The sequence below is a fragment of the Cheilinus undulatus genome, linkage group 19 (assembly GCF_018320785.1).
Source record: "Cheilinus undulatus linkage group 19, ASM1832078v1, whole genome shotgun sequence".
Taxonomy (NCBI): domain Eukaryota; kingdom Metazoa; phylum Chordata; class Actinopteri; order Labriformes; family Labridae; genus Cheilinus; species Cheilinus undulatus.
Window position 1 is genome coordinate 33,915,315 of NC_054883.1, and position 21,248 is coordinate 33,936,562.

Sequence of the window (21,248 nt, forward strand, 5' to 3'; positions counted from 1 at the left end):
CTGAGTTTTTTTTTTTTTTTTTGCCTCCTTGTACTATTTTTGAATAGTTTTTAAAATCAATACTTTTACAAAAGTAAATTTTGAATGAAGTATTGTACTTAATTACATTTTAAAAAGCATTGAGTAATGAGGAAAAAAACAAACAAAACTAAAAGCCACAACAAGGAGGTCAAAGTTTCTGCCAAGAACATGAAAATCACCAGTCATTTGGCTTTCACAACAAATGGCTATCAGTACGTGTACAAACTGTAGGAAGAGAATGACTCCATGTTTCTTCCCAAAACAGTGTTGCATTGTACTTTAGATTAGGTCAAACCTTATAATAAATAACCTGTTTGGAGGTCCATATTTTCTTGTTGTTACTGCACATTAAGGACAGGTCATATTTTACTGTGAAAGCCCCAGCCCTTTAGGTATTAAGGGGCTTTCACAGTGCAATATGACCTGTTGATTTATAGACCAGCACTTTTGTGTCTACTTAAGTAACTTTTAAGCAAAGTATCTGTACTTTTACTTGAGTACAATAATCTTTACTTTTTCAATCTCTGGAGAACCCTCTGTCTGCATCGATGAGTGATGGCCTTTATGAAAACAATCCTTTTTTTCTCTACATGCTTCATCTCCGCCAGAGGGAGCACTGCTAAAGCCTATACTTATATTCTAGCAGTCGAAGAAGAAAGCATAGCTATTGTCAACTTGTTGGACCAATCGGATTACAAAGCACCGAGGTATCAACCAATCAGATTATTACATATACTCCTTATGGGCGGGACTAGAAGTAGCCGTTGAGACGCTTTCTATGAGCTGTCAGATGAAACAGATAGCCGTTTAAGGCGACTTTAAACCTCATAATTGTTTGAAAACGCTAATGAATCTAATTATTTGAAAGGCAGAGAATACAGGTCTGCTCGTTGGAGCTATATTTACTGAATTACACTCCTTTTCAGGTAAGAATTTATTCAGTCAGTCCTCTCAGGCTAGGATGCTAATGCTAATATAATATATATTGCAGCATCAACAGTCGGGAGGATGTTAATGGAGCTAGTTAGAACAGAAGCATCACATTTTCTCCTGCTGTCGGCTAACTTTCGCTACCATTTGTTCTTACAGTGTTCCTTAAATAATCATTGTCGCCCTTATGTGATACTTTAATACATTTAGCCGTTGATAAATGTCTTTGTGTGTCCTCTAGCGGTCGTCATGGGTGAAGTGGAGCTGTCCTGTCGGGCTTATGTGAAGATGTACCTTCACTCATGTTTGTTTCCGAGGTGCAGCATCAACGGCCTGCTTTTATCGTCCTCGTCAGCAGGTGGCGCTGTCTGTGTGACAGACTGTGTACCGCTGCTTCACTCACATCTGTCTCTGGCTCCCATCACTCAGCTGGCCCTCACACAGGTAGGGTCCTTGTGGACTGGTAGATGACACCCAGTGTTTCTCTACTGGAGGGCTGTGGGGTTGGAGGTTTTGGAGATTTTTTCATTTAGAAATACATGGTATCTAAGAGGACAGAACATTTTAACAACCCGGATGTAGAGGAGAGGAGCTGTTCAGGTCCCACTGCCACAGGAATGTCCTGGACATCCTGAAGGACTCATTCCACCCAGCACATCACCTGTTCCAACTGCTACCTTCAGGAAGACAGTTCAGGACAATAAGAGCCAAAACTAACAGACGGAAAAACAGCACATATCACAGAGCAGTTGAATGGAACTGTACACAATTTCTTTGTACTTGTGTACAATGACAATAAAGATTCTGATTCTATGTATCAAAAAGTTGCCAATTTTTTGTACGATTTAGACAAGTTGAAGGAGTTTTTCTGCAATATTTGATCATCAAGACTAAAAAAATGCCCAATATTTACTGTCAAGAACGTTTCATTTATGTTGTTGTGGTATCAAGCAGGACTCACTATTCTTCATTTTGCATAGCAATATATCTATCATTTTGCCCTATTTTTCACTACCTAAAATGACATTTTCCTGGAGTGTGAGGTGATTTGTCTCCAGTTTGCATACTAAATCTTTTCCTCTGGTGGAAAAGATTCCAGTATTGCATGTGGGGAAAATGATTTCTAATGAGAGCCTGTTTTCTTGTTTCAGGTGGATGTTTGGTGTTCTCAGACTCAGCAGAGGATAGTGGGATACTATCAGGCCAATGCCTGTGTATCAGACAGTAGGTGAGTTTCCTATAGGGATGCTCCTTGTAAATGCCACTTCATCATACCAGCAACATCACAGGGTTATTTTCTTGCATTCCAAATTCAATGGTTGACACCAACACAAGCCCTCATCAGAGTATGACACGTGTTTTCACAAAGACTACCATCTACTAAAAGCAGCATTAGATGAATTACACATCTCTGTTTCAGGGTGTTCGTATATTTCTAAAGCTTCTTTTAAAAGCGTTAAACCTGCATAAGGTACTTGAATAGTTAAAAGAATCACAGATGCAGTTTCAGTAAAATGAAAACTTCTAAACATTTCTTCATTTTCTGACCTCCACAGCCCGACGCCATGTGCAATGAAGATAGCTGATAAGATTGCTGAGCAGTTTGAAAGTGCAGTTTTGTTAATGGTAAGTATAAGTGCCATGTTCAGGTTTGGGTAACTTTAGTACTGAGTGGGCCACATTAATTTTATCCTCATTGCCAGAGGACCTGATAGATACAAATGGTATTATAGACCCACTCTCAACTTAACAACTATAATTACGTTAGTTTGGATAAGTGGAGCTTTAGGCTAATCAGAGTTTATTACAGAAACGTATTTTAAACTCAAATACAAACAAATGATGAACTAAACACATAATTCAATCCAATTTAATCTGCTTTTTTATTCAATGCACATATTATTTACTGCTTTATTTATGCTTTAAGACTTCCAGTCATGGGATCTAGACAGGAAGGGAAGTGTTTTATTGTGAAATGCTCTGTTTCAGTCAGTAAAGGAGTGATGGCTGTAGAGCAATATGGTTGTTTTACTGTAAGTTGTGGTATTTGCCAAGCCTACTCAACACATAAACGATTGCCATGTCCTCACTCAGGAGTGGTTAGGGAAGAAGTAAGTTAGCTGCTACAGTAAAAGTTTCTAAAGCTAATTGATCCGAAACAGTCTAATTATTGAAGCTTTATAGTGATCAGTTTAATGTTCTTGTACTTTAACAGTGCAACTCTATGTGAATTGGACGTTGTTAGTGGTTTCATGTAAATCTATTCAAAATGTTGTCACTTTAGCTGTTTATTCATTGTTTGTATTTTTTTTTCTCGCACAGCTTGATGGCAGTAAAATGTCTCCAGATTATCGGGTTCCTCCAATTGTGATGTACGAGCGCAAAGATTCAAGATGGATGCTCAAAGACAAACACACGTGAGTTAATCTTCTATCTCTGTCTGAAACTGCAGAGAAAAGTTTAGGTTTGATCTTCACTGCCACTGTACTTCTTCACCTGTAAAGCTTGTGTGCTGTCAGATAAATTAAGTTAAAGGGAGAAAGGGTCCTGATGTCTTGCCATCTACCTCTTTCCCTGTACATGTTAAAGCAACAAAGGGGGAAATAGGAATGGGGTGAAAGGGGGAAAAAGTGCTCCTCATTGCCTTGCATTGCTCATAGGATGTCAGGATGGAATCTATAAGAATTGAAATAATGGAGCTGATTTTGTTACTGCAGTCACTTCTGTCATGTGGACACTTTGTGACTCCTCTGTTACTACCTCTGAAGCCAGCATAGAGAGGGGGAATCCCTTTCTCCCCCGTTGCACCTCCATGAACTTCATAAATGTCACAGAGGCTTAAACATCAGTTATTCATGAATAAATTTGGCCATAATGTATTCATGCTCACTGATATGACTTAAACAGGGGAAATCTTTTAGTCCTATAAATTTTTGAGTTCTGAAAATTTACAGTCATTGTCACTGCACATGTGTGGTTTGCAGCTCTGGAGCTTCATATGGCTTTTGACAGTAATTGTCATTCAAAACGAAAAAATTCAGTGTAGCTCATCATTAATCATTTGTTAAAACATCCCACATGGTTTCTAACCACCAAAATCATTAAGAGTAACAGCACTGTTTTCCATCTGCTGTTTTTGATCTGTGTCAGTAGGGAAAACCCAATGGAAATTCCAGAATAGGCAACAAAAATAACAGAAAACAAGAAGTCTGACTAAAATTGCCTCTTTTTTTTTAGTCAGAGTAAATCCTGAAACCAGCGCAGGGAGAAACTGCTTGTTTGTATGTAAACTAATAAGTTCATCATGTTTTCACCTACAACTTAGATGAACTGTTAAATCTTCTAAGCTCCAGCTACAAAAAAAACAAGTCATCATCAGACATTCTAAATCTTTTTGTATTTAAATATCTTTAAGAACCACACGTATTGATTGTGTTTTTTTTCTGACATAATGAGTAATTTCCAGTTGTTTTCTGGAGACCCTGACTTAATTGTGTAGTGAAAACGATTCTGTATTTGCTGATGATGAGCCAATTTCAGATTTTTTTCTTGATACAGCAATAGCTTTTTAAAGAGATATTATTGTGTGCCTTTTTGAGCCTTCATTGGAGGAACAAGCTAGTGGATAGAGTTGGAAATCAGGTGAAGAGAGAATGGGGGGATGACATGGCAAAGGAGCCACAGGTCACATATGAACCTGAGCTGTTGGCTAGGAGAACCACAACCAACGTTCATGAGGCAGCTAACTGCCTGACAACTGGCGCCCTAGCAGTTTTTATAAAGCACATTTCATTACAAGATGGCCTTAATGTTCTTCATAATGGGGGTATATCTTGGGAATACAATCATTTCTAGCAACCAGGAATTAAATCAATAAAGCATGAATCCACCAGACATATCACAAAGCAAGATTTAAAAAAAAGCCTTTTAAAAATTAAAGAAACAACCACACAAACAACCAACCAACCATACATGCAAGAGCTTATTTATTTTTCACATTTTCTCAGGATAAATGAAACAGCTGACAGCCAGCTGATCCCCATTATCATCTCTCAGCTCCCACAGCAAATCACAGCTCTTACTCTCAACACAGTGGCACATTTAAATATGAAATACTTCTCACTAATCCCTGCTTGCATTGATGCAGATGCACCACACTGCTGCTGCTGGCAAAGCTTTACCTCCTCCACCCCAGCCTCCTCTTTTATAGCACAAAGCATATCTCCCCCCTATATTCAGAGTCATTCTAATATATAAATATATATATAAATAAATATATATATAAATATATATATAAATTGCTTTTGAACTAATGTTATTATATTTAAGACAAATGATCATAAATGTATCTATCCATAAGGGGGTTTCTAGCCATACACTGCCTTGAAAGTCAAAGCATGCTGCTTGACTAACCCAGGGAGCATCTTTTAAGCAGAGCCTCCTCCGCCAAGTAGAACTGTTGATTAATTTTGCAATAAAATAGTAAAATATGTGGTGAGAGTGTTCCTGAATGAACAAAAGTAGCTTTCTTATGCTGAGGAAAAAAGAAATCAAAATCTTACAGTAACACCCTATTAAAGCCTTACACCAACTAAACATGCCTTCTTTCTGTCCAGGATAATGCTGCGACAGTGGGAGGAAACCCGGGAGATCGCTAGCCAGATGCTGGAGTCTGGAGACCACGCGCTATTGGTGGATTTTGACAGCCACTTGGATGACATCACAAAGGACTGGACCAATCAGAAACTAAACAACAAGATAGCCGAGCTGGCGTCGCCGGCTAACGGGAGCATGTAGAACCAGAAGAGTCAGTTTGTACTAAATCCAGATTTATTTATGTTCTGACCTGACTTTATCATTACCATCATGTTTAAATAATAACTTTTATAACCTTAAATAACCACACAGAGTTTAGGAATATGTTAACTTTAATGCATTTTGACTGAACATGGACATGAGACATGCATAAATAACAAATATTTACAGTTGGTGAATCTCTGCAGTCTTCCACCTCCCCTCCCTCCCCCTCAGAGTGTGCCTTGTGGCTCAGCCCAACACCCTGTTGATTTACATGAAGTTCCACCTCATAAACTTTCAACACTAATACAACCCACATGTGATCATCCTGGTCCCTTTTTCTTTTGTTGTGTTATTGGTAGTAAAACACATTACAAGCTCTACAGGTTGCAGAAAACAACAAAAATGTCCAATAGTACAGAAGTCCTACAGGAAAAACTTTTATTATTGGTGCCCAAAATGTTTATCAACAGATATTTCCAATAATCATGTAAACTTCTTCAGAAATTAACTTATAAATTTCTTGAAAAATCAAGTTGGATGAACTCCTCTGACTACTCAAACAAAAACCACATATTTAAAGCATCAAAAATGTTTTTACTGCATCACTTCTGCATTGGCATATGATTTTTTTCCTCTGTTTGCTCCTTGAACATCTAAGACAGGGAGTTTAACAGTAAAACATTTCAAAAGCAGTGTCAGAATTTGGATAACTAAACATCCTGGTTAGGAAGGTTTAAGCTGGGTACTATCCTGTTAAATAAATCACAAAGTGAGTGTTTACACATTTTTAAATGCACCATTTCTGTTGAACTAAGACAAAAAAGTGAAACCTGACTATTTTAGAGTTGGATCTGAGTAGATTTAAGATGCAATGGAAAGAATATGATAAATAACTGAAAACACGAGTCATGGCTAAGTAAGGCTAATACTCTAGGATCTATTTATGTTTATTACAGCTGTTTCTTGCATATTTAACACTGAGCAGGAGATATGATGCACAATAGTCATGAGTGTAAAGAGCAATGGATCTCAATCTAATGGTGTGTTCCATTTATAGCAGGAGTTGGATATTGGACCTGGGAATGACACCACATCTCTGTACGGTGTACACGCTCCAGTTATGAGTCTGTAACTCAGCAGGGCTTGATACTAACTTATTTGTTCACTTACCACTTTGGCTAGTAGTTTTCCAAAGGTTCTAGACACTGAATTTTCCTTAGCCACAATTTTGTCATCAGGAAATAACATTTTATATGACTATGGAATGCTAAGATGTACTAGAACTAAATTTACAATCCTTCAAAATGTAAACGAAGTGTTTTTCCTCATCCATCTTGCAGAAAACAGACAGTCATGGTTTGCAATCTCATGTAAGGTACAGCACAGATGAAAAGAAATGCATGCTTTGTTTTCCCTCATAAAACTGATCATAGTGGCCATTGCATCTGTGTGCAAAGATGCACAAGTGCACACAGAGGCTGCAGTCATTTGGGGATAAAATTTCCCCCTTTATGTCTAAACCAGTCTCATTGCAGAAAGCATCTAATGCATGAATACTTGAGCTAAGGCTGAGCACAGTTAGAGTGAAACACAGGTTGTGACACTTGTGCGTTAAACCTGCTTAAGTGGGTTTGCCACCTACATTTGGCAGGCGTTAATGTCAAGCCCTGTAATTCAGGACTTGATGTGGACATGCACACTGTTTGCCATAAAATATGGATTAAAAGTCACCCTGGTGTATACACCACAGCCAACTTTATAGAGCATGAGAATGTTTTGAAAGTGCAGCTTATACAGCAGAATTCTGACTTTTCCAAATAACCAGCTTTCACGATCAAATGTAACACACCATTATTCAGCTAATTTCCCCCCAAAATAAAGCAGTGTTTATATTTTTTACAGTGCGACAGCCATACTGGCCACAGAAACATGGATTGAAACCAGTTCAACCACTTTTCTTTTTTTAATTTCTATTATTTTTTTAAAGCCCCCAAATATCCAGTCATCTTTTAGAAAAAAAGAGATTTAGTGACTGTTCAGTGCTGAAACCCCCTCAGTGTCAGTGTCAGCTGTTTTTTCTTGCACCATTATCAGTTGAAAACAGTGTAACTTTTGAAGCAACGCTATGCTTATCAGTGTCCCTTTTCCTCCACTGACCAATCAAATTCAACAACAGATGGGGTGTCTGATAAAATTTTTGTGAGCAGCGATGGTGGAAGAAATGTCAGCCTGACTCGTCTTTCCAAAGATGTAATCTCCAGGTCTACAGCTGCTGCAAATGCAAGAGCATGATGTTTTTGCATTGTTCGTTTTCTCGTTAGTTTACCTTTAATGAAGGAAAATATCAAGCACAATGAGCTAGTTATGATCTAAGTACAGGTATGACACAGAGAAGTAGAAGTCTGCTTTCCTAACCTTGCAATGATAGGTGCTGGTGAGAAGAGCTCTGAGGTTGTAGGCGCTGCCAGTGACAGAAACAGCGACTGTGGACACGGGCCTGAAAGCATTTTAGCAAGCAAGCAGCGTTCCTCTCCAGTGAAACCTTCTGAAGACACCGGATGCAAATTTGCTGCCTTTTACAAAATCTCACCCCAAGAGTTAGGAACAATTTGCACCAATGTAAAACGGATGTACAACCATGATTCAAGAACATCCAAAAACAAAGAGAACAAAAGAGGAGAGAGGTGTTAATAAATTAATTTTTATAATCTTAATTATTTTTTAGTTTGTAAAGTGTTAAAGAACAGCTCACAGTGATGTTTTCTCTCCTAATCTTTCTTCTTTTTTTCTAATTAAATAAAACAAACAAACAAACAAAAAACATCAGAAAATCACATTTAAGAAACTTGAAGAAGAGCGTGGATGGCATTGGGGTTGGCTTAATACTGGATTTATAAACTGTCACACAGTCTAGAAAAAAAAAGTTTTGATACCCTTTCCACTAATGTGGCAAGAAAAATAAGAGTGTGAAAAGTCTTGCTTTTAATAACAAAAATTTCAAAAACATCTAAATTGCACAAAAACAGGTAACATTTTGGTATGGAAACACTGCCAACATATTTGTACTTAGGCTTTTCTATTGTTCTTTTCCTGTAGCCTAAGGTTAAAGTAGGACTGAATATTAGGTTTATTTATTTATTTATTTTTAGCTTTTTTCCCTTATACTATCAATCATTAAATTCAAGGGAGGGGTATGTTTGAAAATGTGGGATTGAAAAATATACAATTAATGAAACTTTTGGCAACCTAAGTTGGCATTTTTGTGCATTTTCTGTGAAAGATAGATTATAGATTTATTTATATAGATTTTTTTTTTTTTTTTTATAGAAATAGCTACGAGAGTTGGCTAATTCTAAAAACTGAGGACTGGTGGTGCTATAAATCCAGCATTCAGTGTTTGTTTACATTTAGTGTTTTCAGTCCACGGATTTAAAATTTAATACCATATCTGAAATTGAACCTAGAAAATTAGTTGACAAAAGGGTTACATATTTAGTTTTCTAGTCCAGTTTGATTTGTTGTAAAACTAGCTGAGCAATAGGAAAAAGAAAAAGGACCAGATAACTTAATTTGATGTCAGTGACATGATCAAACTCCTAGTTTGTTCATATTACTGTCTTTTAGTCTACATATCTCTAGGCTCTTGTACTTTTGTTTTATGTTGTGGATTGGAAGTGGTGTAGAAAAGTCTCTTAGTTGGAATAAACCCCCTCTGAGTAGGCAAAGAGCTCAAACAGACCCACAGGCGATGGTCTCTGGCGTCGGTGTAGACAGAGGGACGAGGTTCAGGGTAATTTCTCCCAGCGGAGACTGACTGGCCAGAGACTGGAGGATGGTGATGGAGTCAAAGAAGGACTGAGCGCTCTGGACCTGCTGCTCTGCCCACGGGAACGTGATCTATAGGAAACATAAGAAGAGAGGAAGGTGAAGGTGTTATTGATCAGTTAACTAACTCTCCACTTTTCCTGTTACATTTGAAACTAACTGCAAGAAAACTGGGTAAATTTGAAGTGTCTGGCATGTAAACTCTTCTAAACAATCCCAGAAGATAGGTTTCTTCAGCGTTGTCCCACTAGGCATTTCCAAGTTTCTACAAAGCGACTACATTTCAGTATTTTGCATGAAAAATTATTAAATAGAAACAGTATTTTTACCTTGACTATGATGAGTTTTGAGAACGGGTCTTCAGTGTTGCTCAGCTCCTCTCCAAAACACAAAGTGACGCCGCACTGAGGAGGGTCGCCGCCACTGGAACGAAAGATGTCCAGTTCTGATAACAAAGAAAAAAGACATGGTTAATTGAACAATTACCTTATATTAAACTAATTCTACATGTCCGGTGTAGAGTTCAGCCTTGTCCATTATCTTCATCACTCACGTTGTTTGAACACGTCTTTACTGAACAACAGCACTGGCTCCGTCCTCTCCATCTTGTGCAGCCCTGGCTCTGTCGAGTGCGGCCCTGTCCAGAAGACCCGCCCCTGGCAGAAGCGTTTGCCATAAACCCCCTGCGGAGTTGACGTCAGCACCACCCCTTTTTCCATGAAGGGCAGCAGGGTGAACAAGGCCTGCAGCTTGGGGCAGGCCTGCAGCGGTGAGGATGGCTCTGGCAGCAGGATGCGTGGAAACCTTCCCTTCATGATGGCTGGCGTCGGGGGAGAGGGGGAGGAAGGGAGGTACATAATCCTCGCATCAGCACCCTGGATGTGACGTTTGAGAACCTCTTGTCCTGAATAATAAACTGTCATGCTGAAAGAGTCCTGGACTGGAGACACAGAGAGGACGGATTAACTCACGAGTTACTGCCTCAGTTTTAATTCTTACCAAACATGTGGTTAGTCACCTCCTGTTGTTTCAGGGACGCTCTCCTCGATCCTCACGTCTAGCCTGATCTCATCCACCACTGCAGAAAAAACAGAAATAAAAGAGATAAATGTTGTTTCAGTGGTTCAGTCAGATGTTGGTGGTTTGAGTTAGTTCTCTCTGCACACAAACCACAAACCAATTTTGTTTAGTTTACAGATCCTGTAGAAACCAGGCCACGTTAACATGAACTAGAATAACTAAGAGGTTTCTTACACATGCAGCAGCTCAGTGGGCACATTTCCCAGCCAAACTCTGACTTTATTTAAAGCAGCGTCGATGACTCAACAAGCTTACATGCTTGGTCTGATTGTGAGTTTCAGTTTTAGTCAGAGCGACATGAAGTAATGTTGCATCACTTTCTTTCAACTCGCCCCCAGTCTCTTAGCCTCCTAAGACCTGAGCTTTCTTAGTTTCTCCTTCCTATTTGGAATTGGTAGGACTAGTTAGTTTTTTTTTCTTTTTTTTTTTAACCAAAAAATGTCAAGAAATCTCCTGAAGGTCCTGTTTCTGCAGAAAATATATCAGTGCAAGATATGGTGTTGACCATTTAGAGAGGAATGGTGGAGTAATTTTGCTTATTTTGATGAGGGACCACAAGGACTTGTTATGGCCAAGCATTAACAAAATTTCCACTAAAAGTCTGAATTTCTTTGAAATTTTCCCTTCCAAAATCCACAAAATCCCCCCAAATTTCTGTGAAAATTCATAAACATATTTTATAAGTTTCACAAAAAGTAATAACTAAATTTCATTAAATATTTCATAAAAATATTCCTGTAACTTTATCATAAAGCCTAAACATTCCAATAAAAAATTCCCTGAAAAAATCCATGTAAATTCCTAAAAAATTTCAAGCAAGTTCTCTTAAATTTCAAGGCAAATGGAAAATTCACAACAAGCATCCAGACAAATTCCCTGAAATTATTATAAAATTTTTTAAGTCATCCTCTCCCAAAATTTCCAAAAGTTTAAAAATAACTTCCCCAAATTTCGATGGAAATACAAAAATGTAAAAAATTAAATCAAATCCCCCCAAATTACAAAAACACATTTCCAAAATTTCCATAAAATGACTGAACAATTTCTAAATAAATTCCCCCAAAACATCCAAACAAATTCCTCAAATTTCCATGGAAATGCCAAAAATGTCAAATGTCCAAAAACTTGCGATAAAACCATGCAAAATTTAAGAATCATATCCCTCAAATTCCCATGAAAATACTAGAAAATTGTAAAGCAAAGTCCTCAAAATATCAAAATAAATACCTAAAAGTTCCTGAAAATTTCATAGAAATTACTCCAACTACAATTGATATTACAGACAATTATCTGAAAAATTCTAAATGCAGACATTATAACTGTGTTAAAAAGCCGTGGAAATCAGATTTGTCTTGTCATGATTAATGCAAATCACCTAAAGTGACATGCTGCTTTAACCCACGAGATGATAATTATAATAACATTACAAATAATAATAAAAAAAAAATGTCCCTGACTTTGTGGACTGCATCTCAAACTTAACAACATCCAGTCAGAAAAAGTCAAAACTATTCTTTTAGTCTGATTAAAACCAGAGTTTAAAAACGCTCATAATTATGTCAGTCCAGCTGAAATCATACAAAAGCAATTTTCTTTAAGTCAATTCATTGATCATGCCGTTTGAGACTGATTTACTCTTGCATGTTGTTTACTACGAGGCAATTAATACTGAGTTTTCAGGACTGATACTGATGCAGATCCTCCGTAGTTCATGATGCCAAAACAGATATTTGGATATTTGAAGCCCATACACAGTTAAAGACAAAATGAGCCCCTAGTTAATTTCAATACTTGAAATATTAGATTTACAGCATGTTTAGTGACAACAAGTAATTTACCCCTTCATCAAATGTGATTTCTTCCTTGTATTAAAGTACTGTGTCTTCAGTCAAACTCACCATCTCTCTGTATGGTCGGTGTCGTTTGCTGGGTGGGTTCATCTGTCTGGAAGGGGATCTGGATCTCTAGCTGAGGCTCTTCAACACACTGCGGATCAGAAAATTTAATGCTTAAGATGAACATTTTAACCTCCCCAATGGGTTAAAATCAATAAGTTTATGAGTAGAAGCAAAGAGGATTTCTAGGTCAGATTGATAAATTTCACATCTTAGTTTGCTGAACTGGTAATGTGGTTTCATGCAACCAACAAAGCTAAAAAAAAATTAATTAAACTTCCACTAAATAAAAAGGAATTTGACGATCAACTTATTCAAAGTTGTAAATGAGCCCTCTGCACTTTATGACAGAGTGGCTAGACAGAAGCCTCAGGCCTCAATTCTAAATGTTATGTCTGGAGAAAACCAGGCCCTGCTCATCACCTGCCCAATGCCAACCTAGCAGTGAAGCATGGCAGTGGCAGCATCATGCTGTGGGGGCGTTTTTCAGCAGCAGAGACTGGGAGACAGAGAAGTCCTTAATTAAAACTTTTCTGGCAGCGCTCAGGACCTCAGACTGGGCTGAAAGTTGACCTTCCAACATGACAATGACCCTAAGACCACAGCCAAGACAACACAGGAGTGGCTTAGGGACAAGCCAGCCAGAACCCTGAATTGAACCCTATCTCTGGAGAGACTTAAAAAATGGCTGCCCACCGATGGTCCCGATCTAACCTGCCTGAGCTTGAGAGTATTTACAAATAAGAAAACCCCCAAATCCAGGCGTGCACAGCTTATTCAAAAAGACTCAGGCTGGAATCGACGCTAAAGGTGCTTCAATGAAGTACTCAGTAAAGGGTCTGAATACTTATGTCAATGTGATTTTTCTGCTTTTTCTTTTTCTAATACATTGGCAAACATTTCTAAAATTCTGTTATCCCTGCCATTATGGGGTACTGAGTGTAGATTAATGAGAATAAAAATGAATTAAAATGACTGTAGCATCAGGCAGCAACATAAAATTTTAAAAAGTGAAGGAGGTCTGAATACATTCTCAATAGGCTGTAGGTAAACCTGCCAGACTGCAGTTCTAGTTTAAACTTTTCAAAGCATTAGGCTCACCTGCTGTGAGGTGACCTCTTCTGTCTTTATTTGTTTGATCGGAACGTCATCTTCACTCTCTGATTCACTGCTGCTGCTCCTCCTCCTCCTTCTCTTCGGCCTCTTGGTGGCTTTAACTTTGCATTTCCTTTCAGGAACAACCACACCTAAAATCACAAAGGGACAGAGAAGAATGCTCTTTAATTTTTCATCACTGCAGGGGACAAAAGAGTTGAAAAACAAAGTCATGAATGCCCGTCCCTCCCAGTTTAAGTTCTTGTCCCAGTTATTATGTTGATGTTGGCTGAACTTTTTACCCCTAGTAGCAGCTGCCCTCCCTGCACACTCAGCACTCAGAAATAGAAAAACAGAGCTTTATCTGGTATTGGCTTTTTCCTCTGTCCCCTGTCAATTGATTTTTTCCACCCTTGTCCCTGAGAAAAAAAAGTTCCCTTAAAACTGTGAAACTCCAAGAGAAAATGTCTTAACACAGCCTTAATGGGCGCTTTGTTCCCTGGCTAAATGATAAAAAACATGGAAAATTCACCACAAATGAAACTTTGTGACGGTTGCACTTTGGGTGTTTCTTGTTGGGTCACTATGTACAGTGAGCCTGGGTCATTTGTATCGCAGCTTTGCACACATAGCCATTCAAAGTGACTTGTGCAAATACAATAAAATGACATTTAAAAGAACAATAGCACATCTACAGGAAACAAATCACATCAGACTAAAGATATACCAACATAGAGGAGAAATACAATATGTTGATGAACTTAGTCATGATGACTCAAAATGAAGAAACATAAGAGCAGAGAGCAAAGCTTATAAAACCTCCCAGCTGATATCAGTCAGGCCGAAGGTCAGCAGAGATTTCACCTCAGAAAAGTTTCTTTGAGCAGAAGAAGCTGAATTTAGGTTAAGAAATTACCAGAAAGACAACTGCTATTCTCCCTCTTTAATTTATAATTGTGCATTTGACATGATGGTATACTATTAAGTAAATAAATATTGTGGGGCGCTGACTCAGAGGTGAGTGTTTGATACCACTTTTTAACCACTTCTCTTCCTCGTTAGGTCATAATCATGCATTCCAAAAAAATGTGGAGTATACGGTTCAGATAATAATTCTTGTGGTGCACTACTTGGACTAAAAACACTAAGAGGTTAGGGTTTGACACCATGCATCCCAATAAAATGTGGAGTTTACTGTTAACTATATAAATCTTGTGGAGCACTGGTTTGATTAAAAGACTCAGAGGTGAGGGTTTGATGCTACTTTCAACCGCTTTTCTCCCCCATTAAGTCATAAATTACTCTAAGTTACTCTGTCTTGTTATTTGCTGATTTGATTAAAAGACTCAGAGTTGGGGGTTAATGCCGCTTTTTACCCACTTTTCTCCCTTGCAACATCATAATATTGATGTTCAACCAAAATGGGGAGTATACTGTAAGTAAAAAATCCTTGTGGTGCACTAGTGGGATTAAGAAGACTCAGAGGTAAGGGGTTTGACACCACTCTTCAACCGCTTTTTTCCCTTGTTGGGTCATTTTCATGCATCCCAACAAAATGTGGTGTATCAGATAAGAAAACTGTTCTTATGGTGCACTGGTTTAATTAAAAAGACTCAGAGGTGAGGGTTTGATGCCACCTTTTAACTGCTTTTCTCTCTCTTTAGGTTGTAACTGTGCATTTAACATAATGTGGGGTATACCATTGTGTAAATGAACCTTGTGGTGTTCTGGTTTGATTTAAAAAACTCAGAGGTGTGGGATGCCACTTTTTAACTGCTTTTCTCTCTTGCCATAGTAGATAGAAATCGACACATTAGAAGACTGTTTAAACCTTTTATACATTTTGGAGATTCCAGAAAAACAGACTTTAGGGAGCTCATAAATACACATTTCAGCAGCAGCTTCTCTGCACACAGCATTTAGGGAAACCAAGCCACAGTGAGAGAGACACAGAAATGATGGATGGGCTGCTGTTAGAATAAGAAAGTGAGTGCTGATATCAGGTCATCACTGAATATGTACAGTTAATGCATGGTGTGGAAACACACACTAAAGACCAGTCATTTGGTATCTGGATGCCCTAAATGCATCGTTAGTGTAAAATGTAAGCAGAGACCAGCAGTGAGGATTAAACTTAATTTAATTTAAGAGCGCTCTCATTAAGTTTTCCTCTATCTTGTGGCTGCTGGGAAACTTTAAACAGAGAAAATTAAAAAAGAATACTGACATTAAACAAGGACAAATCATGTGTTTTAAATGCCAACATGTTGACATAAAAACTGAAAAATATTTCAGCAAGAACTCTGGCTGGATTCCACTCTAAAAAAGTAAACAGATAAACTTAGGAAGAAATATTGGCCTGTAATATTCTGTGGATGTGTTTAACATGTTAAGTCATGATGGAACCACAAAGTCCATAATGAGTGTTTGTGTCAACACTGTGTGAAACATGTGAACAACTCACCCTCTTTATTATGACTGAACTGAACGCGAACTTAAGTGTTTGTCTTTGGCTGAGGGTTTAACTACATGCTCTTACGACACCCAGAAGGAGTGTTTTATTTTGAAATGTCAGTAATTTTAACTATGCTGTCTCTTGGTTAGTGATCTTAAAAAAATTGCTGAGTCTGTTTGCGTATTAGAGCAAAGATTAGTGCTGGGCTATTGAGTTTGATTTGCTTGTTTTGTAATGTGTGGTAAATGAAGCTCTCTCTTTACAGCACAGAGAGTGCTCACAGTGTTGCGCCTTAATTGACTTAGTGTCCATGCTCTGTAACGCTATAAGAGATGTTCAAATGCCATTTATTCCTTCCTGATACAGATTTCAATACCAAGGTGTTGGGTATCGACTGATATACCGATAGCGATACTGATGTGAACTTTCTGATTGTAATGGATTAAGACAGATCAAAAAAGACGTTCGATATCGAGTTTACTGGTGTGGACTTAATCTTTAGAGTCCAGAAAAGTCACACGAGTTCCAGGCTCACTGAAAATGCTGCTGTAAGAGATTTGATGGCATCAATTGTGTCAATAGGACAGCACAACTTCAAGAGGAAAAACAAGTAAGAGGCAACGATATATGGTTCAAAAGTCATTTAACTTTTGATAAACTGTGTCACTTCTTGTTGTGTACGACAGTGCCAGTCCAGAAGGCATTTAACAATCACATTCAGAGAAATGTCAAGCAGCTATCATTCTTTGCTGCTGCAGTGGGTCTTTTGGTTCTTCTTCTCTGCTGAGAAAACAGTAGCTCGCGCATGCAGTTTTTTCCGGTAGCAAAGAAGAATAGATTTCCAGAATATAACACTAACATTTAGCATGACTAAACAAAGCAAAATATAAAGTTAACCAAAATGGTATCAGATCGGTACAGAAACACAAGTACTTGCCATTGCCAATATCTGCATTTTAGGCAGTATTGGACATATTTCCAATGCTGGTATTGGAATCAGAACAACTCCCAACCTGGCATCCGAGGATGCCTAGGTGGGGCTTGGGACCCCATCTGCTCTGATGTTGTCAAAATTATTTGTACATATATATTTTTCAACCATGATTAGAAACATGATGTATTAGGGTCAAACCAAAGGATGAAAAAATGGAAAGAATTCATACAGTTTTTTGCAAAAATGTTGATTTCTTTAAGGTAGAATATATCTAAATCTCTGAGATTGTATTGTAAATACAGATTATATTTAGAAGAAATCAAACTCATAATTTCATAGTTTAAAATTTGTATATTTACAAGAAAAACTTGAAATTTTCAAGTTTAAAAAGTCTTAAATTTTGACACCAGAAACTCAAAAATATCAAGGTTTTAAAATCAGAAATTTACAACAGAGTGAAGTAAAACATTTCCACCAAACCAAACAGAAAACAGTGATTGGATTTTCAACTTTTTTTAACTTTACATTTTTGCCTATTTTTTTATAGAAATGTTTTTTGAGTTACTGAATCTGACTTGTTGGTGATGGGGAGACAACCAGCTGTGACTGTGTTTTTTGGTGACAGTGGGGGAGTCTGTTTGGATCAGAAGACAAGCCTTCTTTGTTCTCTAAATATGAAATATTCACCGCCTGGAGACTTCTAGAAGCTTTATTTCCCTCTCTGAGAGGCAGTTGGTCATCACTGAATCTAATTAGCGTGTATCTGTGAGGATCAGATGTTGACCACTCACCCTGCTCGCTGATGGGGACGAGGCGGTAAACCTTGTACGGCTCTGAGATGTCCAGCTGAGCTCGCTCCATCACCTCCTTAAACTCTGGACTCTTGTTCAAAGCACAGCGGAGGCGGGTCTTCCAGGACGCTGGGTTGTCTTGGCCTCCGTCTCTTAGTTTGCCTTTAAACTCCGCCCATGCCTGAGAAGGAAACGGTGGTTTCATCAGAGAATTTTCACACACATTTTGGCACTTCTCATTTTCTAGGCGATTTGGATTGTGTAAGAAAAGCAGGTTTAAAGACCTTAAAGATGGCGGCGTCCTCGTCTTTACGGAAATCCTGTTTCCCAGCATGCTTCCACGGGATACGGAACATGGTTTTGGCCTCATCGTCCCACATCAAACCCGGGTATTTCCCACTGCTCACCTGTAGAAGCCAAAAAATAAACAAACATTTACAACTTGCTTCTAGTGACTAAAGTTTCTCTGAACAAAAATTTCGACACAGTGGGGCCTTTGTAACACTAAACATCTTAAATACGCAGCATGCAAATTCAACCACCAGTGGGCTTTTAATCAAAACAATAACAAAAACTGATGTCTACAAGGGTAACAGGGAAGAATGGGAGTGATTTCTATTATCTGATTGTTTTTAATGGCATATTTAAGAGTTTAGAGCTTCTGAGGAAACTCAGAATTTATTGATGCCCATGGGCTCCAGACTTCAGGCATTTTTCAAGTGTAAAAGATTTCATCCAAGTATCAAAAGCTGTGGTTATACTTATAATGCATGTTTGTTTGCCCATATACTTCTGAGCCCCTGATAATGGAGGCACTCTGGGTAAAATGGTTGTAAATGCCTGAACAAACTGCAGCACTTGACAGGAAAAGCTCAGACACACAGAAAATAGGTCATAGTCAAATGACTTTGAGTCTAGATTAAAGCTCTCTTGGCATCAAAGCCTTTAGGTAACACAATATCCTGTACTGTGCATAAGTTTTAGGCATGTTTAGGACAAAATTGAGGCTGAAGTAAGGCGTAGATGTTGGGAGTAAATGCCTGACGGCACCATAGAGCAGAAAGGAGGGTTTTTTTTTTTTTTTTGCAACCATGTGATCCTGAATGTCTGTTAAGGGGTCAGGAGGTGGGGGACAACCACTAGGAATGAATGGGAATGGAGGAAAGTTAGTACTTTACAGCTCTAAATGGATCTCAATGCTGCCATTATCAGAAAATTTCAATCCCTCCACAGTTTAACCTTCAGACCTTTTAGTGTCCTCTATTAAGATGAAGGGAGGCAAAAGTCTAAGAGCTAAGAGGCTAGCTGGGCTCCTTTAACATATAGATTATCCTCATTTTATCACAATCTTGCTTTTAATTTAAACAGTGATGTACTATCAATCAAATAAACCTTGCAACAATGTGCCATTCACACAGGAGTCTGCGCTACAAAACAGCTCTTTAATGTGAGCCACAGAAGCTAGCTCCTGTTTGAGTGCCAGTTTCCTTTCCTCCTAAACTTTGTCCTTAAATTCTGCCTGCTGCTGCTTTCCCGTGAATTTTTTTAAAACTTTCTTTTGCCCGAATAGTTCACTAGTTCTGGGACACAAAAGAAGCTAAAGAATTGAGAATGTTTAATTGTATATTCATATGTATATTCATATTTATATTTTGGATCTGTGAATGCTGGGATAGTTGTAAACAGCTCAAACATGGCCTTTTGGTAGAGTTTCTCTCTGCAGAAGTCATGCCACAAGAAAGAGTTTGCACAGTCACTGAGTTCAAATAAAGTGCCAAAAGCCTTTGTTTTGTTTAAATGTGCACCTGCAAAGTCACCAATATTTTCCCATTTAGCATAAATGTCCTAAAATTCATGTTGTGACTTCATAAGCCTTTCCTATCATGTATTTTACTGGCTGTGCTTCCCTATTGTTCATTTTTTAACTTCCTTGATATCAAAAGTAAATTTTTATAGTGTACTATGTGAGCACAGACATGAGAGAAGAGCCTGAATTCCTCCTCCAGCTATGATGGAATATCATGTTTGTCTAATCTGACTCCATCCTCTCTCTCCCTTTCCTTCTCCCCCCTCCCTTCTCCATGTCTCCCCCCCCCCCCGTTTTAGAACACTCAAAAACACACCTGCTCAACGATCCAGGTGCGCAGTCTGCGAGTGGAGCGCATTCTCCCTCCAGCCATGTCTCTTTCAAAGTTAAAATAACACAAACAGGGACTGACACAAAAAAACAAACAAAGAAAACATCAGATACTTGTCCGAGCATGCCCCGCCCCCATTCACTTCACTTTAATACACTTTCATCACAATGAAAATCAATGTAAATACCATTAAAAGGCGAATAAACACGTTTAAAACTGTAACATCGAGTAATTTAACTTCTGATTTTGTTTAGACTCGTATTTGTAGTTCAAAATCAAAAGCGTAAACATGCGCACAAATATCAGCTCACATTTCTCAAATCCTAGTATTACAAACACAGTTTGGTATAAAAATAACTGCTCCCCCCGCTAATGTTGGGATATTTTTAGGTAAATCAAATTTAGAAGGTAAAGGTGTTCAATTAAGGAAGTAGATTTAAGTTTCGTTTACCTCAGTTGTGTTTCCTCCGCGGTGACTGCGGACTGAACAGGGTCTGACACCGGTGTGTTGGGCTCTGAGCTGCTGCTTCACCAGAGACAAGCCTTTTCCCCGAAATCACGTGACTTTGTAGAACTGATCTGCGCTGTGACCACCAGGGGGCGACAACGGGCGGAGACATTACTCACAATTCAAATCAACAGCCAAAACAATTTACTTTTAACCCCGTTTTCTTTTTATTGTCGTATGCTTTCGTGCATTGTTTTCATCACCTCCAATAAAATAACATTTAAATGAAGTTGTATATCAAAATCAAGGCTTTACTTACGAGAATTAAACGTCAGTGAATGAACAAATCAATCAAGAACGTTTTTCATGCCCAATGGGGGCGATTCAGTTTGCAAAATATGGGGAGCATAACATACGAGACACATAAAACACTTAAGAGTACATAAGAACACGAAAGAGCACACTTTGACACGTCTGAGTACATAAAACAAGAGACAAATAAAACCCAACAGGGGCATTGATTAATCACACTGGGCTGTCACAAAGTTCAAAAGTACAAAAAGCTACTTCTTCCTAGAGGAGTTAAGAAGAGAGATGGCAGTAGGAATAAAGATGTTTGTATCTGTTGGTTTTGATTGGTGGAAGTCTGAGGAGGGAACCTAATGCAAGAAGCTCAAATTGTTGATGTAATGAATGAGGGCCGTCTAACAGATAGACTTAGCCACGTTTAACACCCTTGTACAAACCTTAAAGATGTTCCTGAGTCACACCGATTATTTTACTAGACTTTAACTACTCTCGAAAGGACATTTTTGTACCAAGGGCAAACTGGCCAG

The 21,248-nt window shown here is 38.3% G+C and overlaps 2 protein-coding genes across 2 annotated transcripts; one reads left to right on the forward strand and one right to left on the reverse strand.

Annotated features, from left to right (window-relative positions):
• The first annotated feature begins 773 nt into the window (after positions 1-773).
• On the forward strand, positions 774-6,060 carry emc9 (ER membrane protein complex subunit 9). The gene is made up of 6 exons (XM_041813837.1): positions 774-947; positions 1,193-1,395; positions 2,103-2,179; positions 2,508-2,577; positions 3,274-3,368; positions 5,568-6,060. Exons 2-6 carry the CDS (start codon positions 1,201-1,203, stop codon positions 5,746-5,748), a joined length of 618 nt encoding a protein of 205 aa, XP_041669771.1. The 5' UTR covers positions 774-947; positions 1,193-1,200; the 3' UTR covers positions 5,749-6,060.
• A 2,373-nt stretch (positions 6,061-8,433) lies between these two features.
• On the reverse strand, positions 8,434-20,549 carry irf9 (interferon regulatory factor 9). Its single transcript, XM_041813836.1, has 10 exons — positions 20,416-20,549; positions 19,950-20,040; positions 18,111-18,233; positions 17,827-18,007; positions 13,653-13,798; positions 12,555-12,642; positions 10,595-10,654; positions 10,130-10,516; positions 9,906-10,021; positions 8,434-9,648 (listed from the first exon to the last, which is right to left on the reverse strand). Exons 2-10 carry the CDS (start codon positions 20,004-20,006, stop codon positions 9,481-9,483), a joined length of 1,326 nt encoding a protein of 441 aa, XP_041669770.1. The 5' UTR covers positions 20,007-20,040; positions 20,416-20,549; the 3' UTR covers positions 8,434-9,480.
• Between the last annotated feature and the right edge of the window lie 699 nt (positions 20,550-21,248).